Source organism: Oryza sativa, chromosome 6 (assembly GCF_034140825.1).
Source record: "Oryza sativa Japonica Group chromosome 6, ASM3414082v1".
Classification (NCBI taxonomy): Eukaryota; Viridiplantae; Streptophyta; class Magnoliopsida; order Poales; family Poaceae; genus Oryza; species Oryza sativa.
The window spans coordinates 2960222-2987453 of NC_089040.1; the positions used below are offsets into that span (position 1 = coordinate 2960222).

Genomic DNA, 27232 nt, shown 5'->3' on the forward strand with positions numbered 1-27232 from the left:
TACATGTTCTTACTATGTATTCGTCCATGAAAGACTAATAGTTTTAACTAGCTAAAAGACAATTAGAAAACTACTGTAGCCTTTATTAATGCGAAGAGAAAATAGGGAGAGATGATGAAGTACTACTGCTTCTATGGCTAAAATGAGACAAAATAATGTAGTAAGTAGTCCAGAGAATTTCACGCTAAAATCTAGTCTTTGTGGTATAAATTTTTAGATTAAAACAAAAGTTTAATTTGTTAGGGATGGAGGAGGTATTGTATATGTGTTTTTATTTACGCTTGTTCATCATGAAATGAGTTAAAGATGGTGTTCTCCAACCTTATAATTAGAATATCTCCCCAATTAATAGAAATTTTATAGTTCTTAATAAAGTATCTCGAGATATCTAAATTTTACACTAAAATTTTTTGTGATAGGTATCAAATTTTAAACAAAATATGGTACCTTCAAATTCCGTTCTCAATGATGCTAGAATTACTCCTCTCCCCTCCCAAATTAACCACTACAGGATAACAGGAATTAAAATGATCCACATGAACATGACTTGAAACTAAGAGGATAATAAGGAGACCCCACAAATCAAACAAGGTATAGTATTCATGAAAACGAGTGTTATTATTTTTATAGTTCACCGAACGATGGTATTGGTGCGTGTCATATCCTTGTGTAGTTTTGTGCGTGCGTGTAACGTACTTTTGACTAGTTGCGCCTCTCCCTCTCCCTCCTTTTAATCTCTTTCCACGACTTTATCATATTATATATATAACTCCATATAATAAGTTATATAGTAGTAGTATAGCAGGATAAACAGGAGAAGAAGATAACAGAGAGGATGGGGGACGCATCTGCTGCGTTGTGATGGATCGGCTTATCCACAACACCGGCCCGGGGCCCCCCCACCCTCCCTACCGCCGATGATGGGGATGTCCATGTGATCCATCCATCCATCCACCCCCATGCACTTGCAAACCACCTCTTCCGAGCCGAGCCGGAGAAAGAAACAACAAATCGGTCGAGCAGAAACCACCCAAAAAAAAAGAAGAAAAAAGAAGGGGAGGAGAAGCGCGGAAATGGACGGGGTCACCGCGGCGACAAGTCGTCGGCCCAAGGCGATAGGATGGGGGTGGGGGGGATGGACGGACACCGTCACGTGTACGCATGGTTGCTAGTGTAGGTCTAGTGTGTGGGGGGGTGGGAACCGGAAAAAGCAAAGCGTGTCTGCGTGTGCGTGCGGGGTTTGATGCGTGGTGGTGTGCATGGGGGGGGGGGGGGGGGGCGGCTTCGGGTCTCGGCGTCGCGCGCGGCGGGTGAGGTGCGAGACAGCTAGTGGTAGTCCTAGTCCTACGCGGTTGTGCTTTGTGCACGCACGTGGGTGAAACTGTGTGTTGACTGTTGAGGCTGTACTACTACTCCTGTTAGGTATGGTGTGCCTGTCTGTCCCTGCTAATTAAGCGGAACGTTTGCCGCTAATTATCTCCGTTGTCGTTAATTTTTAAACATGTGTTCCAATTATGAAAATTGCTATACGTAGGACCCAACTGTTTAACTCACGTACAACTGAATTTGATTAACGGTTGCAAATAATTACAACGCAAATGAACATGTTTTCCTTTGATTGATCTATAGTTGCATGTCTCTAGTTGTATATGAGTTATACAACTAGGTCGTATGTATAGCAGTATTATTTGATTATTCGTCTTTTAAAAAGATTTTATTCGTCTTTTAGAAAAGATTACGTAAGCATCATGTACCTTTTTGTTGGTTGTTTTATCACTAAAAATATTTTAAATATGGTTTATATCTTACGCATTCACACAAAATTTTTAAACAAGACAAATGGTCAAACATGCGCCAAAAATCGATAACGTCATTTATCAAACAACCGAGGTAGTATGTGTATTTAGGAATGCCTCCTTATAAATTTTAATACTCCCACTGTCTCATTATATAAAAGGTCCTCATCAGATGGCTAAATGCTTTGGCTGATCAGCCAAAGCTGCCTCCAATTCAGCCAAACTACAATGCATATTGGTTAGCTTATTTTGCTTAAATGGCTGATCAGTCAAAGCATTTGGCCATCTGATGAGACCGAAATATTTTTCTCCTTCCGTTTATCTCAATATATAGTGTATTTTGAATTCTCGAGGACTGAAGGACAGGAGACATCAAATCTACTTTAATATGTCCATGTCCGCACCGTGTCCTCTACGGAGTTTTTATAAATGTTTGTAAGTGTCAAGTGATTCAAATTATATGTTTAAACGTGATATGTATAAATGACCGTAAAAAAATACATGGCAGTGGTGACAATTAAGTCCCACACTAAAATGTACGACTCTGACATTTCCGTCAATTGTAACCCATTGTTGTTTTTTTTTCTTTTTTTTATGCAAGTAGTTTATTCCCGACATGTATCTCTATGGTACTATCTTAAAATGGGAATAATACGTTATATTATGGGATAAAAAGAGTACGTGTTTGAAAGACGATGAAGACTAATAACAACCAAACTAATACCTCCACGTACATAACCGTGGCCATTATAATTCATATCAAAATGCACGTTACTACCGTCTACCGTTGAGTCTGACGCAATTCAATCAATCAAGAATAAAAATATAAATCAATTTGTACTGGACCAAACGCAAACCCAAGTTCCAGCACCATCGTTTCGAAACGGTATATTTGCAAATTAAAGTGATCTCCGAATAAAATTTTTATATACATGTTTTTAGATATCTAAAAGTAAAGTTTGAAAAATAAATTTCGATGAAAAATCTTAAAATCAGTTTTAAATTTAAGGATAAAAATTTAAATTTTAGCTGATAACACGAGCATGGGAGAAAAGATGAGGAGATGAGGTCCTTCGACTTTGTACACCACACGAGCTCAGCCAGTACACGCGACGGATGAGCCGAACCGTTTCATCCCGGCCGTCCGCGTCGAATCCGACGGCGGCCGCGGCGGCGCCGGACGTGGCCAACGGCCGCCCACGCCGCCGCCGCGCGTCACCTCCTTCCGCCGCCGCCGCCGCGTCATCCTCCTCGGTTGCGGCGCGGGGACGGGATGGCGTCCACGCTTTCCTCTCCTTGCCACCACCACCTCTCCTCCTATTATAGCCACCAACTCCGCCGCCTCCGCCTCCGCCTCCGCCCCTCCACCGCCGCCTCCGGCCGGCCGTCAGGTTCTTCGATCGCCCGCCTTTCCATACCCATTCCTTCTGTATTTCATTCTTGATTTTGGGGGGAAGATGGGATAAACAATTGGTTATCCAGTAGATAACTTCGTTGATCGATTGACGTCGATTTTTATTTTTATTGCTAATGGAGAAGAAGCTAGGTGATATTAACTTGTTTGTTTCTAGCAACATGAGGGTACAAGATCTCTTTCAGTTTTGACACAACCAAATGAGCATCCAAAGTAACACTACTGTACTTAGTATCGCGATGTTCTTCAAAATGCTGTGTTAATGAAAATGAAATAGTGTGCTGACAGTTGATTCATGCAGAACTTGACAGTGGTAGAGAACTTTATTCCCATCCAACGTTCGGGGGAAGCCGTAGCCGTGTGTCGCGTTCATCTTTCATGGAAAAATCCCAAAGAAAGCGAGGACCAGATCATCTGCTGATTCTTGTCCATGGTATCATTGCAAGGTGAGTATATCCTGTCACGATAACATAGCACCTGTCTGAAAATGCATAGCAAGATTGCAGTGCTAGTTGTTCCTGTCACAATTCTTTCTTGAGCTTTGCTGATAAATTTCCTTCATTGTTCTCCCTTTTAATGCAGCCCCAGTGACTGGACCTATGGAGAAGCAGTGCTAAAGAAGAGGTTAGGTGACAATTTTTTCATCTATGGTAGGTATGACATATAGGGATCACCTGCCCATTCCTATTGGCTTTCTGACAAAATTGAGCTTAGGATCAGATGTACAGACTACAGAATACCTATATTTTTAATTAGTACTGCAAGATGAAATTCACACCACTTCATTACTGTAGCTACATTGGTTTGCACTTTGCAAATGAGAACAATTCGTTTCTAGCCATAAAACTTACAGTGAACTATATCATTGCAGCTAGTTCGTCAAATATCTACACCAAAACTTTCGATGGGATTGATGTTGCTGGAAGAAGGTTAGCAAATGAAGTATGTACTCGCTAGTTAGTCCTAGCAAAAGGTTTCAAGTATTCACCTTTGTAGAAACTGTTGTCTGCACTCATGGCTGCGCTTAAGAGGGCTCTGACGAAAATCCGCTATCGAAGCAGGTATTGGATGTGATTCAGAAGATGGCTGGATTGAGAAAGATTTCCTTCCTAGCACATTCTTTGGGTGGTTTGTTTGCGCGATATGCTATTTCTATCCTTTATTCAACAGCAATGAAGGATGCAAGTCAAAGTGCTGCTTGTATAGCTCCTACAACTGGAGGGTCTGAAAAGTTGGAGTGCACTTCAGGATTAGGTGCAATTGCTGGGCTGGAACCAATTAATTTTATTACCTTAGCAACCCCACACCTTGGTGTTAGAGGGAAAAATCAGGTGGGTCTCTAAATCTATTAAATTATCTGATACATTTTTATTCCCCTCAAAATTAGTTCTGCTGGAAGCAAAAACTACTATATTGGACTTTGAGTTGCCTAGTAAGATTTTAGTATAAAACTATTGTTGCATAGCTAATCGGAGGCCAAAGACCAGTAACCAAGTACTACTTCTGAATATGTTGTGACTTGTGATCAATGTATTAATTACATGCATTTTCTGCAATAATATTACCAGCTTCCATTTCTTCAAGGGCTATCTATTCTAGAAAAGATTGCTGCACCTTTGGCTCCCTTGGTTGTTGGCCGCACTGGTGCCCAACTCTTTCTCACGGATGGTGAACCTAGCAAGCCACCTCTTCTGCTAGAGATGGCATCTGATCATGAGGATAAAAAATTTATGTAAGTCATAAGAAAGGTCTTAAGGCTAACTTATTATAGTAGAACATATCTTCTTCGTTCAAACATTGTAGTAGAACATATTGTTTCTTCAATGTTCCTCAGATCTGCACTAGCAGCTTTCAAGAACCGCATTTTGTACGCTAATGTTTCGTACGACCGTATCCTTCCTTACTCCTAGTTAGTACCACATGATTTCCTCTGCCTGATATGCAAACGAATTTTTTTTTGCTCCAAACCATTTTCTATTTTGCTGCTCTTGTTTTCTTGAACATATGCCAGATATGGTCGGATGGCGAACATCTTCAATAAGAAGAGAAAAAGACCTTACAAAGGTGTTCAGTGATCTCCACTAGAATTTGATTAGAAACCAAATTGCAGCACTGTGTGAATACTTCAGTAATTTTTTTCCTCCTCCATATGCAGCCCTCACATCGTTCACTGGATGGCTACAAGCACATTGTGAATATGGAATATTGTTCGCCTATATCATCTGATGGCCCTCATTTCCCTCTGCAAGCTGCCAGAGCCAAAGAAGCTGCACAGAGTAGACCAAACAAAGAAAACACTGAAGAATATCACGAAATGATGGAAGGTGAGTAGGACCTTTTTCAGTAGACTAGTACTATGTGCTGGATCTTGATGTCTCCCTTGTTTCTCACTCTATGAACATCAATTCTGTGTTCTGGTAACAGAGGAGATGATCCATGGCTTGCAGAGGGTCGGTTGGAAGAAAGTAGATGTCAACTTCCATACAGCACTATGGCCTTACTTTGCTCATAACAACATACATGTATGTTAGTAGTATGTACTGCATACCATTTTGACCAAATTAAATGTGTTCTTTTCATTTCCACTGGAGTTCATGGCATCAATGCAATGCAGGTTAAGAATGAGTGGCTTCACAATGCCGGTGCCGGCGTCATCGCCCATGTGGCGGACAGCATAAAACAGCAGGAGTCACGGAAATATTTCCGTGCCAACTTATAAGATCTTCAGTCCCCTGTGCTGCATGGTCAGAAGTATAATAACTATGGTTTCCTAAATAACCAAAGCAAAGGTTTTGCCTCTCTAGTAGGAGTGTAGGACTTGTCTCAGTAGTAAGCAGTGTCCCAAAAAAAAAAACTCAACCTAAGGATAATCCAGATTCGTTGTTCTAGGAGGGGTCACATCCCCTTCTATGTTGAGTTTTTTTTTTTTGGGACGGATGGAGTATGTTCGATGTGTTTAGTGTGGATATAGAAAACTAGCTAGTTACTGTATTTTTGTCCACAAAAGCTTTTTTTTTTCTTTCGCACAGACGTACAGTTGAAAATAAATTAGTGAAACATTATTATTATTTTTATTATTTAGTTAGGTTGCATTCTTGCATTATTGAGATACGACGCAGATGGAGATGGCATTACGAGTTCACAACCTACACGGCTATACCAACTCCATGAAATGATAATGTGGCCAGTTCATACACCACATTTTATGGGATGTAGCGTACATGAGTTTTTGAGTTTGGCTGGAGAGAACGTGCACGCAAGCACCAGAACATCGCATTATAACGTAAAAAGAAGCAATGAAATAATTGGCAAAAGACTAGAATAATGGATGAGGGAGTCTACAACTTAGAAGAATCTCGAAGTAATGTTCCAGTCTTACGATCAACTCCAAACTGCCACCACTGAATCAAGAGTCAATATATCCTCTTCCATTGACCACGTCTTACAACATGGAGCATTAAGTAAAACCATGAGAAATCCATGAATCGACAAGAAAATGGGGAATTTGATGATAACCGCAGAATTTAGGCCGTCATCGTTCATGAACTAACTCTTCTTACAAAAGGGACTAAAAACATTTAAGATGGAAAAAAATCCCACATTAAACAACATACATAAGCATAAGAATGGCATAGCAGCTACCCAGGAACTTGATCACAAAGTACATTTCTACTCTTAGAACAACACCTTCAGCTTTGAACCAGGGAGGATTTTTCAGGTGAGGCAATTATTTACAACTAGTGATCACTGTCGGCGACCTTTTGTGGCGCAGGAGGAAAAAACTCCATATGAATAGAATCAATCCAAGGCTGAAATAGAACACCAGCTACTGGTAATCAGGGTTGAACGCAAGGCCTTCTTGGTAGATTAGATCCTTCATTTGTTCCTCGGACAATGCATGCTGCTCGAAGTCAAAGCTGAAGGGTGATGAGCAGACTGGCTCATCACTTATGTCATGCAGTGATGCCAGGTAAGGATGTGCAAGGGCACCTTCAACTGGATAAGAAGAAATAGGAGAAAAGATAAGGGGGCATTCAGTAATATGAAACATGCAGAGAAAATCAGGTCAAAAGTTTTGACACAGGGAACAATGCATTTTCAACATTAGAAAACACCACAAGGCAATGACTCTTTCAACATTCCCACCTATGAGTTAAGAATGATGCTCAATTCACGCATTAAGAATAAAGTGATGACACACCTATACCACCTGGATTAGGTTAGGGTGGATCAAGAGGTAAAAAGGATCGACATAGTTTTTTTTTTTAAAAAAAATATTTAGGTTTGCATGTGATTTAGTAATATAGAAGTCATGCACAGATGCTCTACAAATATATTTAAGTATCCACTGCAGTTGTTACTTTCTATCTTAAAACAGATAGGAAGTGGTAAACGCTAACTAGAAATGGCCAGTGGCAGATTAAAAGAAAGGTAGACATGGTGTTAAAAAAAACCATAGTTTATGAGGGCTTTCAAAGGCTTCTTTCACTCTTTTCTTTCTTTAGGAGAAAGGCCTATTTTTTACTTGCTATTGGCAAGATAGATAAGATGGCAAAAACAACATTCAAATGCCCTTTAAATCACTAAAACATACTATGCCAATACTGACCTGTTATTCTCTGTCTAGGATCAAATGTCAGCATCTTTTCAACCAGATCAATTGCTAAAGGATGAACATGTGGAAATTTTTCAGGAAAGGACTGCCTTGCATGTCTAGGAAGTTGGCGAATGTATCTTCTTGCATTTTCATTTACAAAATCCAGATCAGCCTCATTTGGCGTTCCGATGAGCTGCAATTAAGAAATTTATGATAGGAAAATCAAACACACAATAATGTGAAACAGATAGTATATAAATCCTCTAGTGAGAAATGCGTTTGTATTAATAGCCATGACTCAGAATTCAGTATCCTGCATATCAGCCAGAAAGCCAGGACCTTCTGGAGCAACATAAATTCTCTCCTCTTTGCATTTTCCTTAGTTTTAACATATTCCCATAGGATAATCAACATATTATATATTTCCAAAACAGTACTCCAGTTATGCTAAATATATGACCACACAACATAACCTGATCAATTCAATATAAAATAAAGTTCAAAAGATAAGAGTGTGTTCTAACCTCCATTAGTAGACGTAATTGATGGACATGATCTCTTCCAGGAAACAAAGGTTTACGATCCATGAGTTCCATAAAAATACAGCCCACAGACCACACATCAATTGCTGCAGTATATTCAGAGGAATTCAACAGAAGTTCCGGTGCCCTATACCATCTTGTGACAACATACTCAGTCATAAAATCGGTTTCTGAGGTGGTACGAGCAAGTCCAAAATCACAAATTTTGAGGTCACAATTTGCATTCAAAAGTAGGTTGCTGGGCTTCAAGTCTCGGTGAAGGACATTTGCTGAATGTATATACTTCAAGCCACGGAGAATCTGATAAAGGAAATACTGCACAAAAAGGTAAAGAATTACGCAAGAACAGTTATACCAAACATGTATTATTTCTCAGAACATGGTAGATGCATGCACAAGGAAAATACAAGAGAACACAATCAAGTTATCTGGATAAGGAAAGATAGGTGAGGCAGCCATTCTAGAGTTCCACTCAAGAAAGGGAGAGATCTATCTGTAGCATTGATCATAAGAGCTTGCAAGCTGCAATACAGCAAGACCTCTCCAGTGTGATTGGGCATTGAACCCTTCTCACGTTGAATGTGTTATGTGGGGAATCCTTTGAATGTCTCAAGAACACGAGTTCGGTGAGCGTGCATGGCACGCCACAGTGTCGTTCTCGCCGTTATCTGTTGCTTGCATTAGATAAGAGTTATCCCTTAAGATTTGAGGTTTGTTTCAGTTAGTTCTGATTCATTAGCAGATTGTAATCGCCTATATAAGGCCACTCTTTTCTCTGTTTCTCCTCACCATGGCTTTGTGGGAGGCGAGGGCATCGGCATCACCCTCCCGTCAAGCACTGCTACAACCTTCGGAGCTGCGGTGCCTTGCCGCCAGCTCCTAACAGTATGTGGTCTACTGATAAATAGCAATCAACTCATTATTCGATTTTATATCGGTTAGCAAATAATATGGTATCTCCAAAGAAAACGTTAGTTTGATCCAATGATCAATGGTGCACTGAGATAACCTAATTGTAGCACTTTGCATATATGCTTTGCAGGGCAAAGGTACGTTCAGGTATATTAGTAGGTCGCTAAATTCGTTTCTTAATTTCAAAGATTATGCATACCTGCAGAATTCTTAAAATGTGATACAAAATTACCATAAAAGCTTTACATTCAACCTTTTGTACCAAATTCCTTATAGTTCTTACACAAAACATTTATAAACCATCAATACATACTTCAATACTTCCCACTTTTTAGGTCTTGAAAACTCAATTTGAGCAGAGGCCTAGACAAGCAAGAGAATCCAAGCAGACCAGAAAAGCCATTTGTATGAAATAAATGCTAAAGTGGAAATAAAGTTGTGTTTTTCTTTTGAAGAAGGTACCTGGCAGTGCTCCTCTGACAATGCTTGATTTGAGCGAATAATTTGATGCAGATCAGTATCCATCAATTCATATGCAATATAAACGTCATTGAATGAATTCCTTTGTGGAGGAGGTATGATATCCCTTATGGCAACAATCTGCATCACATAAGTAGGAAGTTGAGACAAGTTATTGCCTTTTGGAGCATCGATGTGCAAACACAAGAGCTTGCTGGATATGTGAAATACAACAGACCAGCTCCAAATATCTTATAGGAGTAGATAAAATAAGTAAATCAACTATGTCCAGACCAACCAAAGCAAGAACAAACATATTGCATGGACCAGGAAATACCATATGAAAATGACTTGACAAAGAGATCTATCTTATTCATGATGGCTTAATGTTATAGCTCAAGTGTTTTTGCCATTTAAACGCTCAAACATGGTGGTTTTTTAAGGAGGCAGACCAACATGCATTTCCCTTAAAATGAAAATTAGAGTGTGTAATGGGGATGAACAGCAAGCTAATGATGACTTGAATAGTGACTAGTAAAGGGCTTTAGACGAAGATGGACATATAATAGATCAATAGAAGGAAGCAATGGAGGAGACTTTGCATAATTCTAATAACTTATGTAGAGGATTCTAATAATTTATCTCATAGATAAGCTGAACAAACGTGTGTGTAGCACAGTGGTAGAGTCTCTGGTAGAGGGGACACCGACCAAGGCTCAAGCCCAGGTTTTGCACAAAAAAAATCCCCCCTCGTTAATGCTGGTAGAAGAGTGCTCCCCGCGTGAGGTTAAGCATGCCCAGTGACGTGCCACGTTCAGGGGCATTTTTCTCGACTTAGCTGAATGCCGCAAGCCATCCTAACCACGGGCTTTTTTTGTTTGTTTGTTTTTTTATCTCATAGATAAGCTTACATGTACATAGAAAGCAACAGCTTAGTGCACTTCATAATTAAATGATAACTTGGTATTGAAGTAATATACTGCAGCCAGAAATCGCTACTCGGGCTGCTGCCTTCTGTCTGCAGCCAACCTGCAGCACGTGCACATGACAAAAAAAAAGTTCCAATACATCTTTCAGAATACAGGATCGCCAATTTGGAAGTAATGTTTTATGTAATAATGCAAAATAGCCATTTTTTGTGCAAGCTATATTTTAAAAGTAGAATTGGACTTGATGTACAAATCTTAGCTCATGTTTCCAACTTTCCGTACATACAATTGAATTTATAGCCAGATTTGAAAAGTAGAATTTGACTTGATACACAATCTTAGCTGATGGCAATAAAGCAGGTGCATTATCTAAGGACTTCTACTCCAAAATTTGCCTAATCCGATCGTTTTCTACAAACACCCGTAACTGGTATAACTCCCAAAAGCCTCCCCTGCATAATTGGAGCACTAAAACCTGAAATTAAACACTTCTCTTTCTGCAGTAGGATACAAACAAAATGGATCAGTTTTAGTTTGAAAAAACTTCCAAAAAAAGGCATGAGCATGCATTTGTGTATGCCTGTGTCAACCAGTCTATGGTTCAGCAAAAGCAGTATCTGAGCAACTTTTTGTATGAACCTTTTTTAGGGAAGTATCAATTGATCTATTATGTTATAATAAAGAGGGTGCAAAAGGGTGCCACCACGTTCAATCTAGAAGCCTAGAATAACGACATTAATCGGGGAAAAAAGATAAATATATGCCCGTTTATTATAGTGGTGGGTCTAGATTACAACGGTCCAGGTTGACCAGTAAATTCTATACAAAATATAACTCTAATTTTAAATCTAGCTCCTCTCATATTTGCATGGGAAAATCCACTAGTTTAATTATAACGGAATATTTATGACCATCCAAATTTAATTCACCTCTTCAGAAGAAGCTGAGTTTTTCTAGGGCTGGCTATGAAGATATGGCCTATTCTCTAATTCACTTCCCCTGTGGCTGTCTTTCTACCACTAACCATAGAAAAAATATGTTGCCTCTGGTAAGCTGAAAATGATACTTCAGGCCTACGCAGGAAATACAACAGTGGGCTACTCCTATTAGTCAGTCTTTAAATTGGTAAATTTCAAAGGTCCAAGTCCAACATGCACACACAAAGTCAATCTCAAAACTTTCCAACAATAACACAATTCCTAGTACTCCTATCCCCTAATTCCCTCCCCACTGGCAGTCACTCCCACTGCATTCAGACTGGATTTGACTGACTTAGGAAAAAGGTGTAACACCAGATTGGTCCTCCTCCTCCTCCTCCTCCTCCTCCTCCTCCTCAAGCTAGTTGTGGCTTGTGACATCAGCACGTACGAGAATCATGTGATGTTGCTACTCTCCAGGTCAGGTCTGTTCACATCACTCGCTCCCCCACTATTCAAGAACACAATGAATAACAACATCCCCAAAAGGCAGATGGCTTCTTTAAAGGCATCTCCAAAGTTACCTCTATTTCTGAAGCTCGCAGCACTCATCATCAGCAGCAAGAATGGAGGGAAAAGCTCTACCAAATTAGGCCGAGCAGTGACGAACTCAATCATTTGGTAACCTAACCCTCACCTCCTCCTCCTTTCCCCATTTAATGCAACCAACTTAACTAACCAGAGACAAGAGCATTCAACGAGAATCTCAAAATCTGCGCCTAAAAATCGAGGGTGGGTGGGGGGGAAGGGAATTCCGTGGTCGAAACAATGGAGCGGATCGGGAGCACTGACATTCTCGTGGTCCATGTGGCGGAGCAGCTTGATCTCCCTGAGCGTGCGCTTGGCGTCGATCTTGTTGTCGAACGCGTTGGCGATCTTCTTGATCGCCACCTGCTCCCCCGTCTCCGAGTTGAGCGCCGAGCTGTCATCCAAACCCAAAATCCAAAATCCAAACCAAAATCAGGCCGCCGCCGCCAACGGAATGGGAGAGAGGGGGGAGCAAACGAACCAGACGATGCCGTAGGCGCCCTTGCCGATGGGGAGGATGGGGGGCTTGTACTTGGCGGTGACCTCGAACACGTTCCCGAAGATGTTGTACTGGATGAACCTCCCGCCATGGCTCAGCGTCGCCTGGATGTTCTCCATCATCCCCGCCCCTGCCCCCGCCCCCGCCGCCGCAGCCGCAGCAGGCGGCTGCTGCCCGCCGCCGGCCTCCGCCATCTCCGTGTCCGGCGGCTGCGCCCCGGCGTCCATGGCCGGATTCGGATTTGGATCGCGACGAGGAGGTGGAGGTGGAGGAGGAAGGGAAGGGAAAGTGGAGGCGGAATTCGTCGCGAGATTTGGTCGCTTTCGGCCTCGTTTTGTAGCTCTCGCCTCTTTTTTTTTTGTGTGTGTTTTTTTTGTGTGTGGGTGTGTGTGTGCTCGCGTGTGTTTTCTCTTGGGCTGTGGAGGTGGGGGTGGTGGCCCACCGGGGTATAAAATGGTTGGCACGCGGGGCTACGGGTACTAGGCGTGGCCCATTTTTGGGGTGGGTGGGTGTGGGGGGACGTGTAGCAAAATGGAGATGCTGTGCCGACCCTAACGACTGATGACGTGTCATGGTGACGACAGCGTGAGGGAACACTACCTCTGTACCTAGTACCTTTACACCCATAAGAGCAAGTTTAATAGTATAGCCCACTACTAACTCCAATTTATCTATAGCCAACATAATAGTCAATTCATACAATAGTTGCTTACTATATTATTAATATATGGTCTCACCTGTCATACACACACTGCGTCTTGGAGTCCGTGTTGCAGCTGGCTACAGATCTAAGTCCGCTATTCTTCTCTCTCATCTTTTATCTCATTAAAATATGTTTATAGCTGGCTAATAGCCTGCTATTGTACCTGCTCTAAGAGCAAGATTAGTATAACCAACTACTAGCTCCAAATTATCTATAGTTACTTTAATAGCCAATATATACAATAGTTACCTATAAACATATACTACACTATTAATATATGATCTCACTTGTCATATACACATTGCGTCTTAGAGTTCGTGCTGCAGCTGGCTACAAATTTAAAAGGAAAAAAAGAAGAATGAGAAGAAAATGGAAAATAAAAAGAAAAATAAAAGAAGAAAAAAAAGAAAAGGACACATCATGTCCATGTGGCATGCTACATCAACGCCACGTAGGATCCTAGAGGTGATGTGTCAATTTAGAATCTAGATGATACACTTTGATAAGTTACGTGACTCAGATATGTATTTTGAGAGTTTAGAGGCCTATATAACACAACCCTATAAGATGAAGGACCGCCAATGCACTTTACTCAAGTTGAATGGTAGAGCTAACTACTTATAAACTCATATTACAAGTATAAGATTGGCTATAACATTTGTCTTCACCTTTTCTTGCTTATGTATTTAGTGCATGTACCTTGAAGCATATGACTAGAGCTTTGTACTTTTCTTGTCTTCCTTCTCCATATAAACTTATAGTTTACTATTATCCTTGCTTAAGGTGGTTGCTTCAGCAACACCAAACACGAGGGCGGCGAATGCTATCTAGCGCCAGATAATGGTGTCATTTTCTTCCATATTTTTTTTTGCTCGCCATATCTTCCCGCTCATGTCATTCTACCAACACTTTTTTTTTTCGTCGAAGACTTCATACTCCTACAAATGATTGAGACAGAAAGGTGTTTTTTCTTGATCCAGTGGAGATAAAGAAATAAGCATCAGTACTAATAACATTGTTTACTGCTTACTTTAAATGCCAATGGCACGTGTTGATGTAGAATTACGCATAGATAACCTGCCAGCGGCTAGCATCCTCCAAGGAAATTGTACCATGAGTTAGGCAAAGTTTGATGAACCAGAGCTTAGAATTTTACTACCCTCCGGTGAATGTGACAGTGAATGCTATGGACAGGAACTCTTTGCGATGAATGCTTCAATATAAGGACAAGAACAAAACATTATCTAGTCTTGCAATCCTGATTAATTAGGATTTTTTTTATGGATACTAGGGACTTGCTGGAAATTTGGAATATATGAGGCAAGTGGTGTGGAAATGATAGGGCAATAGATAAAATAATGATGTTCTAGCATCTTTATGGAAACAAAGTTAACAGGACAATAATTAATTCCGCAAACACACTGATATTAATTATAATACAAATCAGGTCTAACAAATAAAAATGAGAGTTTATGCTAAAAGAGTTTATAAGTACCATGAATTATTTGAAGCTCAAGGAAACCTCCAATGCAGGAAGCTATTGTCATATCTCTGGTAGTAGAGCCTCAGGAGAAGAAGAAATTATAACCCTGCTGCAGAGTTTGGATGAGAAGACTTTGTATAATTCTAGTGTATGTCTTCACAGCTACGAATACCACCAAAAGGAAATGGATTAAGATGGCCGGTAATCCTTCTTTAGAATCTATCCAGATTCATGCTGACCATGGACAATTTTCAGTACAAAACAATAGCACTGAAAAAGACTTGTTGTATTACTGAAAGATCCTTCGTGCGTAAGAATTGATCTGCAATCAGGGCTGCCCCTCCTTAAAATAAACTGTACACCCCACTGCCAGTTGTATCCACCACAGGTTTTGATGATTACATTGCACGGCATTACAATCAACTCATCCAGATAACCAAAAAATGTAGCCGCAAAGTTTTGAATGGAAGTTGCCAACCTGACAAATCATCACCTGCACATTGGATCCCATTCATTGTTGATAATCCACAACCTGTAGTACCCTGTAAAATAATAGATCGGAGAAACAGCGACCCTGTGAGAAATATTGGAACCTGACAAGCCAAGCAGATCATTTATATGTTGTACTTCCTCCGTTTCACAATGTAAGCCATTCTAGCATTTTCCACATTTATATTGATGTTAATGAATCTAGATAAATATATATGTCTAGATTCATTAACACCAATATGAATGTGGGAAATGCTAGAATGACTTACATTGTGAAACGGAGGGAGTACTAAAAGTAGTTAGAAACCATGAAACAAAGTACGGAAAAAAGCATTTGTTTTTAGAATCAATGGGGTAGGGCAATTTATGAATGGTAACAAACTACACTCACCTGAAGACCTCAAATCCGTAAACCTAAAGAGGTGTGCTAAATCAGCATGCAGCATAATTTCCTCACAGCTTCTCTGCGCCTTAGAAAGGACCTGCTTTATGCAAACAGTTCATCTTATAGCAACTAATTTGTTACTTAGCAAGAACAAAAGTACAAGACTGAACTTATACTCCAAAAAAAAAAATTCTCCACAAAATATAGATGACGAAACTATCGTTGAAAAAAAACTTGATAAAGAGACGCGGTGATACCTCAAGCAAATGTTGTCTTCAAAAAAGGGATACACTCAACAATGATATGATGATCAGGGGTACAATGGGCTTGACCAGTATGTGCAAAAATATCAAATATCTGTAGCAAGCATGAACGTGGGGCCCACATGACAGCTCCAATTGCTCATAATAAAAGGAGCTCATAATTTGCATGCCACAATATAAATGAAAAATAAAGGCTATATCACAGGACATGCTCCAGAGCATGAAGGTTTTATGATGCAAAGTATCAATTGACCTCCTGACTAATTTTAAGTCACTGTAAGCAAAGTTTTTTTGCCAAAGTTTTGGACTGGACAAAAAACACAAGATACCTACTTCAACCCCCAAGATAACTTCAGCCACCTTGAAGGGAACAACTCATGAGACTAACTTTCAGTTGAAATCACTGAGGTACAAAACGGCTGCAGAAATGCATTGTTGAGCACTCAAGTAATGCCATGGACATGATGAGCAATGGGATGTAATCCTCGGCACGAAGCTGGCTCAATGAAGCTCCTGACGATCGCCTCCCACATCTTTTCTATGCCTCAATATCTCAACACCCAAATAATCGACGATTCCACGTACAGCAACATGAGGTTTCCCAACTTTCACTCTGATGGTTGAGATTTGAGGGAACTTAAGCAATGCGTTACTTGCGATTCGATGAGCTACTGCTTCCAAAAGGTTCCGCGATGGGCCTTCAACAACATCCTTGGCAATCCTGTAAGTGCAGAGCATGAACATATTTCAGTTCTCCAATGATTGGAATTAGTAAAAGAACAATAAAATAAACTGAATAATCCTACATTGCTGAAATGGACAAGCAAGATTTAATATCTTAAAAAGAACAATCAATCAAGACATTTCTAGTAAAATGGTGAAATAAAAACAAATCGGGATTAATTTGTTACTCCTACCCGTAGATATCTGTGTAGCTAACCGTATCAGATATGCTGTCAGTCTCCCCAGCAACACTCAAATCCATCCACGCATCAACATCCACAACGAACTTTTGACCTAGAGTTTTCTCTTCTGATTTCACTCCATGGAAACCGTGGAACTGCAAATCTATAAGCACGAGTTTATCCCTGTCGATTAACTCCCTCTCCGCCATAATGGTCCTTAAAGCACGGAACGAATCCTTAGTCCGGCAGCACACGGGTATTTGGATCGATTCATCGGTGGTGGTGGTGCTCACCGGAGGCGGAAGGGAAGGGAAGCAGCAGCAGGACGACGGCGCGGCGCGGTGCGGTGGGAGAACCAGCGAGGAGACGGGAGCAGCAGGACGCCACGGCAGGCAGCGCCGCCGCTCGCCGGCGGCGTGGCGAGGAGAAGGATGGGCGTCGACTCGACGGGGAGAGAATTTTTTTATTTTTAATTTTTTTTATTAAAAGTTTTAAAAAATAATTTTTCATTTTGAAAATTGACAGAAGTGATCGCCTACCGCCCTCTGGGAGGGCGATTTTTAAAAATCGCCATCCCAGAGGGCGGCGAAAGTGACGTGGCAGACGGCCGTTCGCTCTCGGGCGACGGCCGTCAACGAAATTTGCAGGCGGCCCCCTTGCCGCCCTCCGCTAGGGCGATTTTGTACTGTACGGGGGGCCACCTGCAAATGGGCGGCGGGGGGCCTGGAATTTTGCAGGCGGCCCTCTTGCCGCCCTGGGGGAGGGCGATTTTATATTGTGCTTTATATTTTTTTATAAATATCAATAGTTATCAAATCTTTTTATATTGAAAACTATACAAGATTAAAATCTCCAAGACTGGTAAAATACAATTTTATTATTTTTTAGGGTCTATTTGGAATGTTACCGTACAAATATTTTGTTAGTGCCAAAATATAAGCAAGTTTTGGCACTACCAAATATTTGGTAAGGTAAAATTGCATTTGATCATATTTGGTTTGCTACCAAAATGTAAAATTGTAGTGAAGAATGTTCTACATAATCTCAAATCTAGATTACGTATTACCAATGAATAGGCTTCAATCGAAATCAAACACAAGTACTATTCAAATTACCAAAATATTGGTAGGGCATGTTTTTGGTAGCAATCCAAATAGGCCCTTAGTCTTACGCATACAAAAAATCACCACCATAATTAAACATTGTAATGATAAGATAGATAAGAAGTGCCATCGATACACGGTACAAATTTGTCGATCCCGACGAATCAAGCATGCGGTAACCTATCGGCCCCTTCTAGGTCGGTCAGAATGCATTGCATTCTCGTGGTCCTTCAATCGTTGATACTCTACTTGTGTTTCTGACTCTGTTATCTTCTGGCCATGATATGATGGAGTGACATTGTCGATCCATCGAGTAAATCCACACATCCTTGGATTGCCCTGTAAAAATAGTAATGTTATTCAGTTTGGGTAGTAATTTTGTGCAAATCATAGCGGATTTTGTAAATGGTTAGACATACAACGAAATCGTTGTCTACATTGGGGCAGACAAAATATCTCCTTCCAAATGTTTGTTCAGCAAAGGATGTAGCCACCTGCCAGCGATCTCTGCACCCACACTTTGGACGCTCGGACCATTTAGGTAACCCTAATGGATTGTTCCTCCAGTCTAAGCTTGCAATTTCCACCCGACGTTCGTACTCCATCCAAGCATGAATGAACTGTATGGTCGGTTCAGGTTGCGTTATCGGCCCGCCACTTGAAGTAACTCTGACTGTGTCAATCCATTGTACGAATTGACATTTCCTTACATCCTCCTATGTACATCCATTTTGGGATAGTTAAGTTAATGATAGTACTGAGGAGTGATGAAAAGAATAGTTGTAATTACCACGAAATCATCGTCGACAATGTTTGGACACACGAAACACCTTTGTCCTCGAGTTCGGTGCCTTACGGACCTTATGACCTGACAACGGTCACCACAACGACACTCCGGACGCTCACGCCACGTGGGGAGTCCTAGGGGATTTACGTGCCATTCTAAAGCCTCAGCAGCAATTCGACGTTCATGCTTATCCTTCCGCCTTAGGTAGTCCGATCTTGTTTCACTACGTGGGTAAGCACGTGTTCCGTCGTTTTGTGGGTTCTCCATGTCTACCCACTCGATGAAGTTGCACATTGGACGATATGTCTGCGTAAGATGTTACAATTGTGTACGAAGAAGTTAGTTTTTTTATCCATTTGAACTTCGAATAGATGAAGCATACCTGATCAAAGTTCGCGCATTGGAAGAATCTCCTTCCCCGAGTTTGTATCATGAGGGAAGACTTGTGTTGTGTGCTAGTGGAAAAGAAGATATGAAGAGGTTGCCTTCAGATTGTCAATTATATAGCGTCGTTTTCACTGCAATATATGTGAACTCAATGAGATACATTATTCATTAGATGTGACAAGACGATCACGCGTGGGCGTGATTCACTTTATGTAAACAAGCAGCGCCGAAAGTTAATAGTGACAACTCGAGCTGCCGTTTTTCATGTGTGCTGTTGTGGACTGTGCGCGCTACTGGATCTGACACTACCGTGAAGCGCCGAAAGTGTGTTGTCGTGAGCATAAGTTGTTCTAGCACCATATGAATGAAAAGAACTATGTAGACGAGACAAACACAAGTAGTACTGCAGTAGTAATAGCAAAAGTAGTACTGCTTACAAGTTTGTAAGCCAAAAGAAACGGTCACATAAGGACTGAAGAGGTAGAACACTACTGACGAGGCCTCTTACCCCTGTCCCTCCTACCCTGCGCCCTAATGTGCCCCTGGGAGTACGTGAGTCGGTCCGGGGGTACGGCACGGCCAACCCGTCCTGCCTGTACAGGTGTGACCTCTGGCTGCTCCTGAGTGTGCGCCTCTGGAGCTCCTCCAAGCTGAGAGGAGCCTAGTACGTCGTGGTGGTGTGCACCGTGCAAGTCGTCGTCGTAGAACTGGCTAGTAGGACCAGTCCTACCGGCGTGAGAGGAAGAGGCCCCAGTACCGAAGATCCCGGCTGCAAATCCTGCTGGACAAGGACCATCAGTTTCATACAGGTATTTAATAGTATTAATAAAAAGTAAAGTACCGTGTGGGCGAGGGATCGACGCTCCGTGAGAGGAAGAGCTGGCGAACACGCCCGAAGAGGTGGCGAACGCCCCTGCGGAGCTCGCGGAAGCGCCGGTCGTGCCTGCGAACGCGCTCGAAGGCAGACGAGGTCCTGCGATGAGGAAACGTGCAGTTAAAACATGGTGACATATTCGTGCAAAAGCTGAAACAAAAATGAACTAATCTCTGGGCTGAACTGTACCGTGCGAAACCGGTGCTGTAGGTCGCACTGCTCCGAAGGTAGGGGCGCTCGAAGGCAAACGAGGTCCTGCGAGGATGGAACATCAAGTTACGACGGGGTGATGTTTTCGTACAAAAACAGAAACAAAACTTAAGAAACCTCTGGGCTGAACTGTACCGTGCGAAACAGGTGCCGTAGGTCGAGGTCCTGCTCCGACGGTAGGCGCGCGAGGCCGTGGTTGTACCGGACCAGCTGGAGGTACGACGTCCACGGCGCTGCGACAGGAGAAGACGCGCATGACCGCATGCATCTTCTCCTGCATCCGGTCGAAGGTCACCCTCTGCTCAACGTCAGTCAAGTGCAAACCTCTGTTCAACCTCACTTGGACTGCGGTGATATCGGCACTGATATCCCATGCGGCATCAGCCTATGCAAGATGGAAATAAAAAATTCAGTAATTGTCCTATATTATGCAAGATAAATGAAATAATTGTAAGAACTAATACAAATTCGACGTACCCCCACGAAGTAGTCTCGGTCACGGTGCGTGGGATACGCGTCCGTGACAGCGGCAACGTGCGGCTCTGGGGCGTCTGGAGTGAAGGTCACACGCGCACGAGTGCGAGGAAGGTACCAGCGAAGGTAGTCACGGTAGTTCTCCTCCGTGTGTGGGAAGAGCTCGTTGATCACCTCCTCTGTAGCTAACACCCAGTCGTCAACGTACTGCTGTACACGTGGAGCCCAAAGTGCGCCTGCTAGCTGTCCCCGTCGAGTCAACCTGTGAAGAGAGGTAAATTATATGGCTCGATGAAGTAATTATCATAAAAATTTAGAAATGAACAATCCGAACTCACGAGTGGTCGGCAGGGAGGACGGTCGGCTGCACGTTGCCCGGAAACACCTGCCTAAGTCCGAACTGTCTCATCACACGCTGCAGGCAGTGAGGCTCAACGAAAATGTCGAACACCATCGGCAGGATGGTGAGCCAGTAAGCCTGGTCGCGTGTGCACAAGGACGAAAGTCCTAGCGGTGCTCTCGCAGCGACGGCCTCTTCTGTGTACGGCTCCCAGATGACGTCGCTCGGCTGGAGACGGTCAAACTCGAACACGAAGTCCGGGTAACCTCGTCTCACCTGGACGTGAGCGTAACGACGCTGCAATAAACATGATCGGAATTAGACATGTTATGTGAAGAAAAAAAAAGAAGACGACTGATAAACTTATAACGCAGCGAAGTTGCACTAACCCCACGTCGACACCAGTAAGTCCCCATCGTGGGACCGTCCTCTGGCCACTGCGCGCTGCGACCAACCCCGTAGGGTGCGCTGTCCACCACTGGTCGACCTATGGCAAACCTCTCGGCTGCCCAAAGCTGAAGCAACATAGGGCAGCCAGCGATGATCGCTCCCGCGTCAGTCTTCGTGCACGCCTCACAGAGGGCACGGTACGTGGCTGCTAGCACGGCAGAACCCCAGCTCCACTGCGGCACGTCCTGTGGCTGAGCATCCGCGATGGACCGTGCGTAGTGGACCAGCCGGAAGTCCACAGCGTGCCCGTGGGTGCTAGTGAACATCACCCACCCGAACAACCACAACAGGTACGCCTCAAGGGAGCGTCGGACCGAGTAATCATCAGCGTCAGGGTGCAGAAGGTCCGCCTACAATTAAGAATGAAATGTTAGTACAAAACACTCTGTTGATCGCAAATAAGCATGTATGATAATAACAACTTATTTACTTACAGTGAACTGGAGCAACCAAGCCTTGCTAGGCCCGACTGTAGAGTACGGAGGAAGGGTGTTGGCCGGTCCTAGGTGTGGAAGGCGCATCACCTGTTCGAAGCGCGCAGTGATATCCTCCTTCCACCCAAAAACACCGTCCACGGGACCAACTGGTGCTCCCGCCAGCGGTAGCCCGAGCAGGTACGACATGTCCTGCAGTGTCGGAGCCATCTCCCCACAGGGAAGGTGGAACGTGTGCGTCTCAGGTCTCCAGCGGTCTACCAGAGCGGCAAGGAGTGACCGGTCTGCATCCCACCGCTTCGCTGGGTCACGGTCGTCCGCCGCCGCCTCAACAAGCCTACAAAGTGGTAGAAGGCCTGCCGCACGCAACCTGTATAGAGCAAACTTCAAACATAAGTACAACACAAAGCAAAGTTGAGTTGAAATGTGAACATACGCGTACCAAGGAACGTGACGGGGGTCGACACGCAACCACTCGCGCGACGTGCGTGGACGGAAGGTGCCGAGCTGTGCACCCTCGACTGCTGACAGGAACGAGCGGTGGTTCCTGTCAATCCCACGGTTGAACAGCGCCGGTGTGTCGTACGCCATACCTGCATCAAATAGATTGATCAGAAACATATAACTAATTAGTTCAACATAAGTAATAAATGTTCATAAGCGAATTACTAACACATATTAAACAAGAGTACAAACAAACAAAAGTGTCACCATACGGAATATTTCTAATTACAACAATAACTGCAGTTACACGATATGAGTACTTAGTCCGAACACTCATCACGATAACATTATGATACAACACCGAATAGTTCGCAATACTACTAGTACAACAATAGTCGGAGGTACTCATTACAACAACATTCAATTGAAATTACACGATAGAAGTATTTAGTCCGAACACTCATCACATCACAACAGCATTTTATTTCCTAAATCGATAGCATTGTTACACCATGGAATCGCCTGCTGCGCGACGACGCCTTGGCCTTGCGCGCCTGCTTGTTGTTCCTTCACCAGGTGGTCGCCTACCATCACTTGCCTGTCCAGATGGACTAGCATCTGCGCCGCTTGGAACTTCTGCATTCTTCGGGCATTTCTTGTAAGTATGGCCGCGCAGATCACACTTGCTGCAGCGTAAAGTCCTCCCACCTGCTTCTGACTCATCCATATCATTTCTGATGCGTCTAGTTTGGCGTCGACCCTTTTTCACCCTTAACTTAGATGGATCTGGAATATAAAAAACTTGGGCACTCAGCGTTGTGTAAGATCCTGAGATCCCGAACCCATATATCTCCTCACTCCATGTATGAAAGATTGCTTCTTTCCTAAAATAATTTGAGACGTACACATTGGGAGATATGCCACAATCACCGGCAGCAGCAAGAACGTGTGAGCAAGGAAGGTGATGAAGCTTCAGCTTCGTACAACTGCAGGTACATCCACCATCCGCCTTCAAGACACATTCTTGCACGGCTTGCTTGCGATAGATACCACGCCTGCTCCTATCAACACACATTATTTCATACCGATGCACTTGTGTGCCTTGAGCAACAACTCTATGTCTCCGTGCCTTTTTGATTTTATCTTCCATGTACTTTGTCACTACGTTGTCAAACACTATGTTGTTATCGGCCATGGACGGACCAATTTTCTTGTATCGATCCCTAAAGTAGGCTTGCGTGCCGTGAAGGATGAATTCAACAATAGCAACCAATGGAAGTACCCGAACTCCTCGCATTACCCAGTTGTACACCTCTGCCAAATTGGTTGTCATTATGCCATACCGAGATCCATCGGTGTCGAACAATAGAGACCACTTCTCCTTAGGCTCATTCTCAATCCACTGAGTGAAATTTCTGATGGACGACCCTGACCTCCTTCTCATTGTTGGTGGGTCATCATGTAATGCACCAAGAGGTATGGGAGGCTCGTCACCTTCAACTTGTGGTCTGCGAGATTGCTCATCTGTTTGCTTCGTTGTCAACTCATCCAACTTGTCCCACAACTCATTAAATTTCTTCTCTTGGTTCTGTGCACAGAGCCTCTTAAAGAGCTCCATAAGATGCTTGTTCTTGAATTGCTTGTAGAAATTTGCACCCATGTGACGCATGCACCACCGACTCCGAACATCAGGCCACTTAGCTGGAAGTCCCTTCTCATCCCAACCGTTCTGCAAGTAGTCAATAGCCTGCAACATACCCGCATGACGATCATGTATAAGGCAAACGTTGGGCCTCATACGCACCACTGCAATGTGCACTCTCTCTAGGAACCAGTACCAGCTTTCAGTGTTCTCACTCTCTACAAATGCAAAAGCCATAGGTAGAACCTGGTTGTTCCCATCACACCCAATTGCTGTCAATATCTGACCTCGGTATTTACCTGTCATAAAAGTTCCATCTATGCATAGAACAGGTCGACAATGCACAAAAGCATTGATGCAAGCACCCAATGAGAAAAAGGCTCTTTGCAGCACACTCTTTGTTCGATCATCAACCGATGTAAATGTATGTAGGTCATAGTAAGTATTATTATTCCTCTGGGCAATGGTGGCTAACAAACGAGGCAAATTATCATAAGAAGCTTCAAATGTGCCATACCTCATCTCAATAATCTTTTGTTTGGCTCTCCAGGCCTTTGCATAGCTTATGGTGTACTTGAATTTGTTCTCGATGTGCCTAATAATTGATTTTGGTTCAAAGCCAATGTTACCAACAACACTGCTGTACATCTCACTTGCCACAAAAGCTGAAGTGATGTTTCGGTGATACTTCTCCACCCCTTGTAAGTAGCACTTGTGCTCGGTCACAATGCTAACTTTCCAATAATCATTCCATTTACCCTTATATGCATGGACACGCCACGGACAATCTTCCTTCATGCACCTCACTTCATACACATAATTTGTTGACTTGACCACCCTAAACTCTCTCTGCAAGGAAACTGCCCAATGCTTCACCGCCTCCTTCATCTCATCCTTATGAGCATACCTTGCACCCTCAATTACCTCGTTCTCCTTATACTTCCAGGGTACATGATCACCCTCTGATATAACAAGTCCAGAGAAGTCCTCATTTGCCCAATCAGTGGCCATTACATCACCTTCCTCATCGGATGATGCGTCGTCGTCCGCTTCCTCATTATCCGAATCTTCCCTCTCCATTTCATCAACAATTATACCGACTCTCTCCCCCTCATCCGCCATGCCCATGGCCTGCTCCTCCCTTGGTTGATTTTCCTCATTTTGCATCGATGGTCCAATAACATCCCCTGCATTGATAGGACCCTCTACATCTTCGGTTTGCATTGAAACATTTATATCTTTCTCTTGTACCGACACAAATATAACGAGGGGCCATGACCGTTCAAAAGCCATTTCCACATACCGTCTCCAAGCAGCAGTGCTGTCCATCGGCATTAGTTCCCAAAAATAACCTTCTGTTGCACGACTCACTACAACTGATACTGACATTGTGTAGACTTCTTGGTCTATTCTAAATCCTCTCAACAACCAACTATAAATTGACTGAAATGTTCTCTCCGCAGGCCTATCGATGCCCTTAGATGTCATTACAAAATCTGACAGATCAACACCATCTGGACCAAATCTAATATTTCCTTCACCGTGAACTATCTGAAATGTGACCTTATTTGACATTGTGCCTGATGAAAACAATAACTGCGTTAACCTCGCATTTCTGTACTACGCCCTAAGTTACATTCTCTACAATATTGTTCTCCAAAATTCTAAAAGTAGGTTACATTCTCTAGATCAAACTAAACTACATCTTACAATTAACACTATTGTCTATGTCTCAATTCATACTATTATATTCTATGCTCTGGATCTACACATATGTGCTGTGTGCTACAGATCTGCTAAAATATATGGAACTAAAACTAAAACGCAACATATATACTCAAACATAACATATTAGTACAAATGCAAAAGATGTATGGGAGCAAACCTGTGATGAAGTGAGTGAACCAGCAGGGCTTCGCCGCTCCCCTTCTGCTGCCCTCCCCTCTCTCTCTTTCGTTTTTTTTGGATTTTTACTGAATATAATGAAATTTCAGAGAGAGGGCTGGGCTTTATAGGGGGAGGCAAAAATCGCCCTCCCCCAGGGCGGCAAGGGGGCCGCCTGCAAAATTCCAGGCCCCCCGCCGCCCATTTGCAGGCGGCCCCCCGCACAGTACAAAATCGCCCTAGCGGAGGGCGGCAAGGGGGCCGCCTGCAAATTTCGTTGACGGCCGTTGCCCGAGAGCGAACGGCCGTCTGCCACGTCACTTTCGCCGCCCTCTGGGATGGTGATTTTTAAAAATCGCCCTCCCAGAGGGCGGTAGGCGACCACTTCTGTCAATTTTCAAAATGAAAAATTATTTTTGTAAAACTTTTAATAAAAAAAATTAAAAATAAAAAAAATTCACGGGGAGATGGACTGATGGACTATGTACAGTACAAGGCCCAAGAGGCCCAAACTATCTAGACGCTTTGACTGCTCTTGTCAGCTTGATGGGCTTTTCTAATCACGGTCCGCTAAGGCCTGGTCCGGCCGAAATGAACATGTCAGTCCTATGTTGACTTGATTGCATGTCAAACAACTTACTGTTAGTGATAAGAAAGATTATATATGTATATTTAGTGATTTAAAATAAATATTAAAAATAAAATTACGTTAAAAATACTCTAAACTTATATCCAAAACTAGTAAGTTTTAAAAATTAAATTATGATAATAGTTGAATTATATTTGATTCATTGGACAAACTATAAGGCTGACATAAACGTATCCTTGATTTGTACTTTATTCTTTTAAAAAAACATGATAAACTTGAACTTAATATGACATAGATAAATAGAGATGATTTTACCGGATCCCATAAATATATTGAAGCCGTGGCAAGTGGCAAATCAGCGATACTTTTACAAGCTATGTAGCGACGTGGTTTGAAATACAATACAAATGCATCCGTTTAAATAAAAACATGTGCTCTTACCTCTATAAATACATACCTCTACGATCCCTCCGAGTACAGGACTGACATGCTTTATTAAAAAATGACACTTACACGCACTCATGTAAGCATGCACACACTCATCATATCTTAAAATTGACGAAATCATCTATACATGCTCGTATAAACACACACTCACACCCTTACGAACGTACGCTTGCACTTTACCTCTATGAGCATTAGACTAGTATATCATGAGACTCATGAAAAACACCTATAGATGCTCTTATAAACACACACTTTATTTCTATGAGCATAGACCGGTATATATTGA

The 27232-nt window shown here is 42.7% G+C and overlaps 4 protein-coding genes across 6 annotated transcripts; 1 reads left to right on the forward strand and 3 right to left on the reverse strand.

Moving 5' to 3' along the window:
• Positions 1-2877: 2877 nt before the first annotated feature.
• Positions 2878-6278, forward strand: LOC4340169 (putative lipase C4A8.10). Of its 3 annotated transcripts, none has more exons than XM_015787705.3 (11): positions 2878-3187; positions 3512-3656; positions 3793-3860; positions 4082-4152; positions 4272-4541; positions 4779-4942; positions 5045-5100; positions 5222-5274; positions 5366-5534; positions 5635-5743; positions 5825-6278. In XM_015787705.3, the coding sequence occupies exons 1-10, from the start codon at positions 3070-3072 to the stop codon at positions 5739-5741; spliced, it is 1221 nt and encodes a 406-aa protein (XP_015643191.1). In that variant the 5' UTR covers positions 2878-3069; the 3' UTR covers positions 5742-5743; positions 5825-6278. The 3 variants fall into 3 exon arrangements, with proteins under 3 accessions (XP_015643191.1, XP_015643190.1, XP_015643192.1); XM_015787704.3 differs by having other exon boundaries at positions 5635-5732; XM_015787706.3 differs by lacking the exon at positions 2878-3187 and adding an exon at positions 3247-3423 and having other exon boundaries at positions 5635-5732.
• A 295-nt stretch (positions 6279-6573) lies between these two features.
• Positions 6574-13032, reverse strand: LOC4340170 (mitogen-activated protein kinase 1-like). The gene is made up of 6 exons (NM_001402743.1): positions 12636-13032; positions 12419-12548; positions 9724-9861; positions 8332-8664; positions 7820-8000; positions 6574-7206 (listed from the first exon to the last, which is right to left on the reverse strand). The coding sequence occupies exons 1-6, from the start codon at positions 12878-12880 to the stop codon at positions 7037-7039; spliced, it is 1197 nt and encodes a 398-aa protein (NP_001389672.1). The 5' UTR covers positions 12881-13032; the 3' UTR covers positions 6574-7036.
• Positions 13033-16111: 3079 nt separating this feature from the next.
• On the reverse strand, positions 16112-17299 carry LOC4340171 (dihydroneopterin aldolase 2). Its single transcript, XM_026026169.2, has 3 exons — positions 17175-17299; positions 16894-17097; positions 16112-16697 (listed from the first exon to the last, which is right to left on the reverse strand). The coding sequence occupies exons 2-3, from the start codon at positions 17088-17090 to the stop codon at positions 16478-16480; spliced, it is 417 nt and encodes a 138-aa protein (XP_025881954.1). The 5' UTR covers positions 17091-17097; positions 17175-17299; the 3' UTR covers positions 16112-16477.
• Positions 17300-18914: 1615 nt separating this feature from the next.
• Positions 18915-22027, reverse strand: LOC136356893 (serine/threonine-protein phosphatase 7 long form homolog). The gene is made up of 5 exons (XM_066311437.1): positions 21941-22027; positions 21446-21856; positions 21055-21353; positions 20726-20978; positions 18915-18926 (listed from the first exon to the last, which is right to left on the reverse strand). Exons 1-5 carry the CDS (start codon positions 22025-22027, stop codon positions 18915-18917), a joined length of 1062 nt encoding a protein of 353 aa, XP_066167534.1.
• Positions 22028-27232: the final 5205 nt, after the last annotated feature.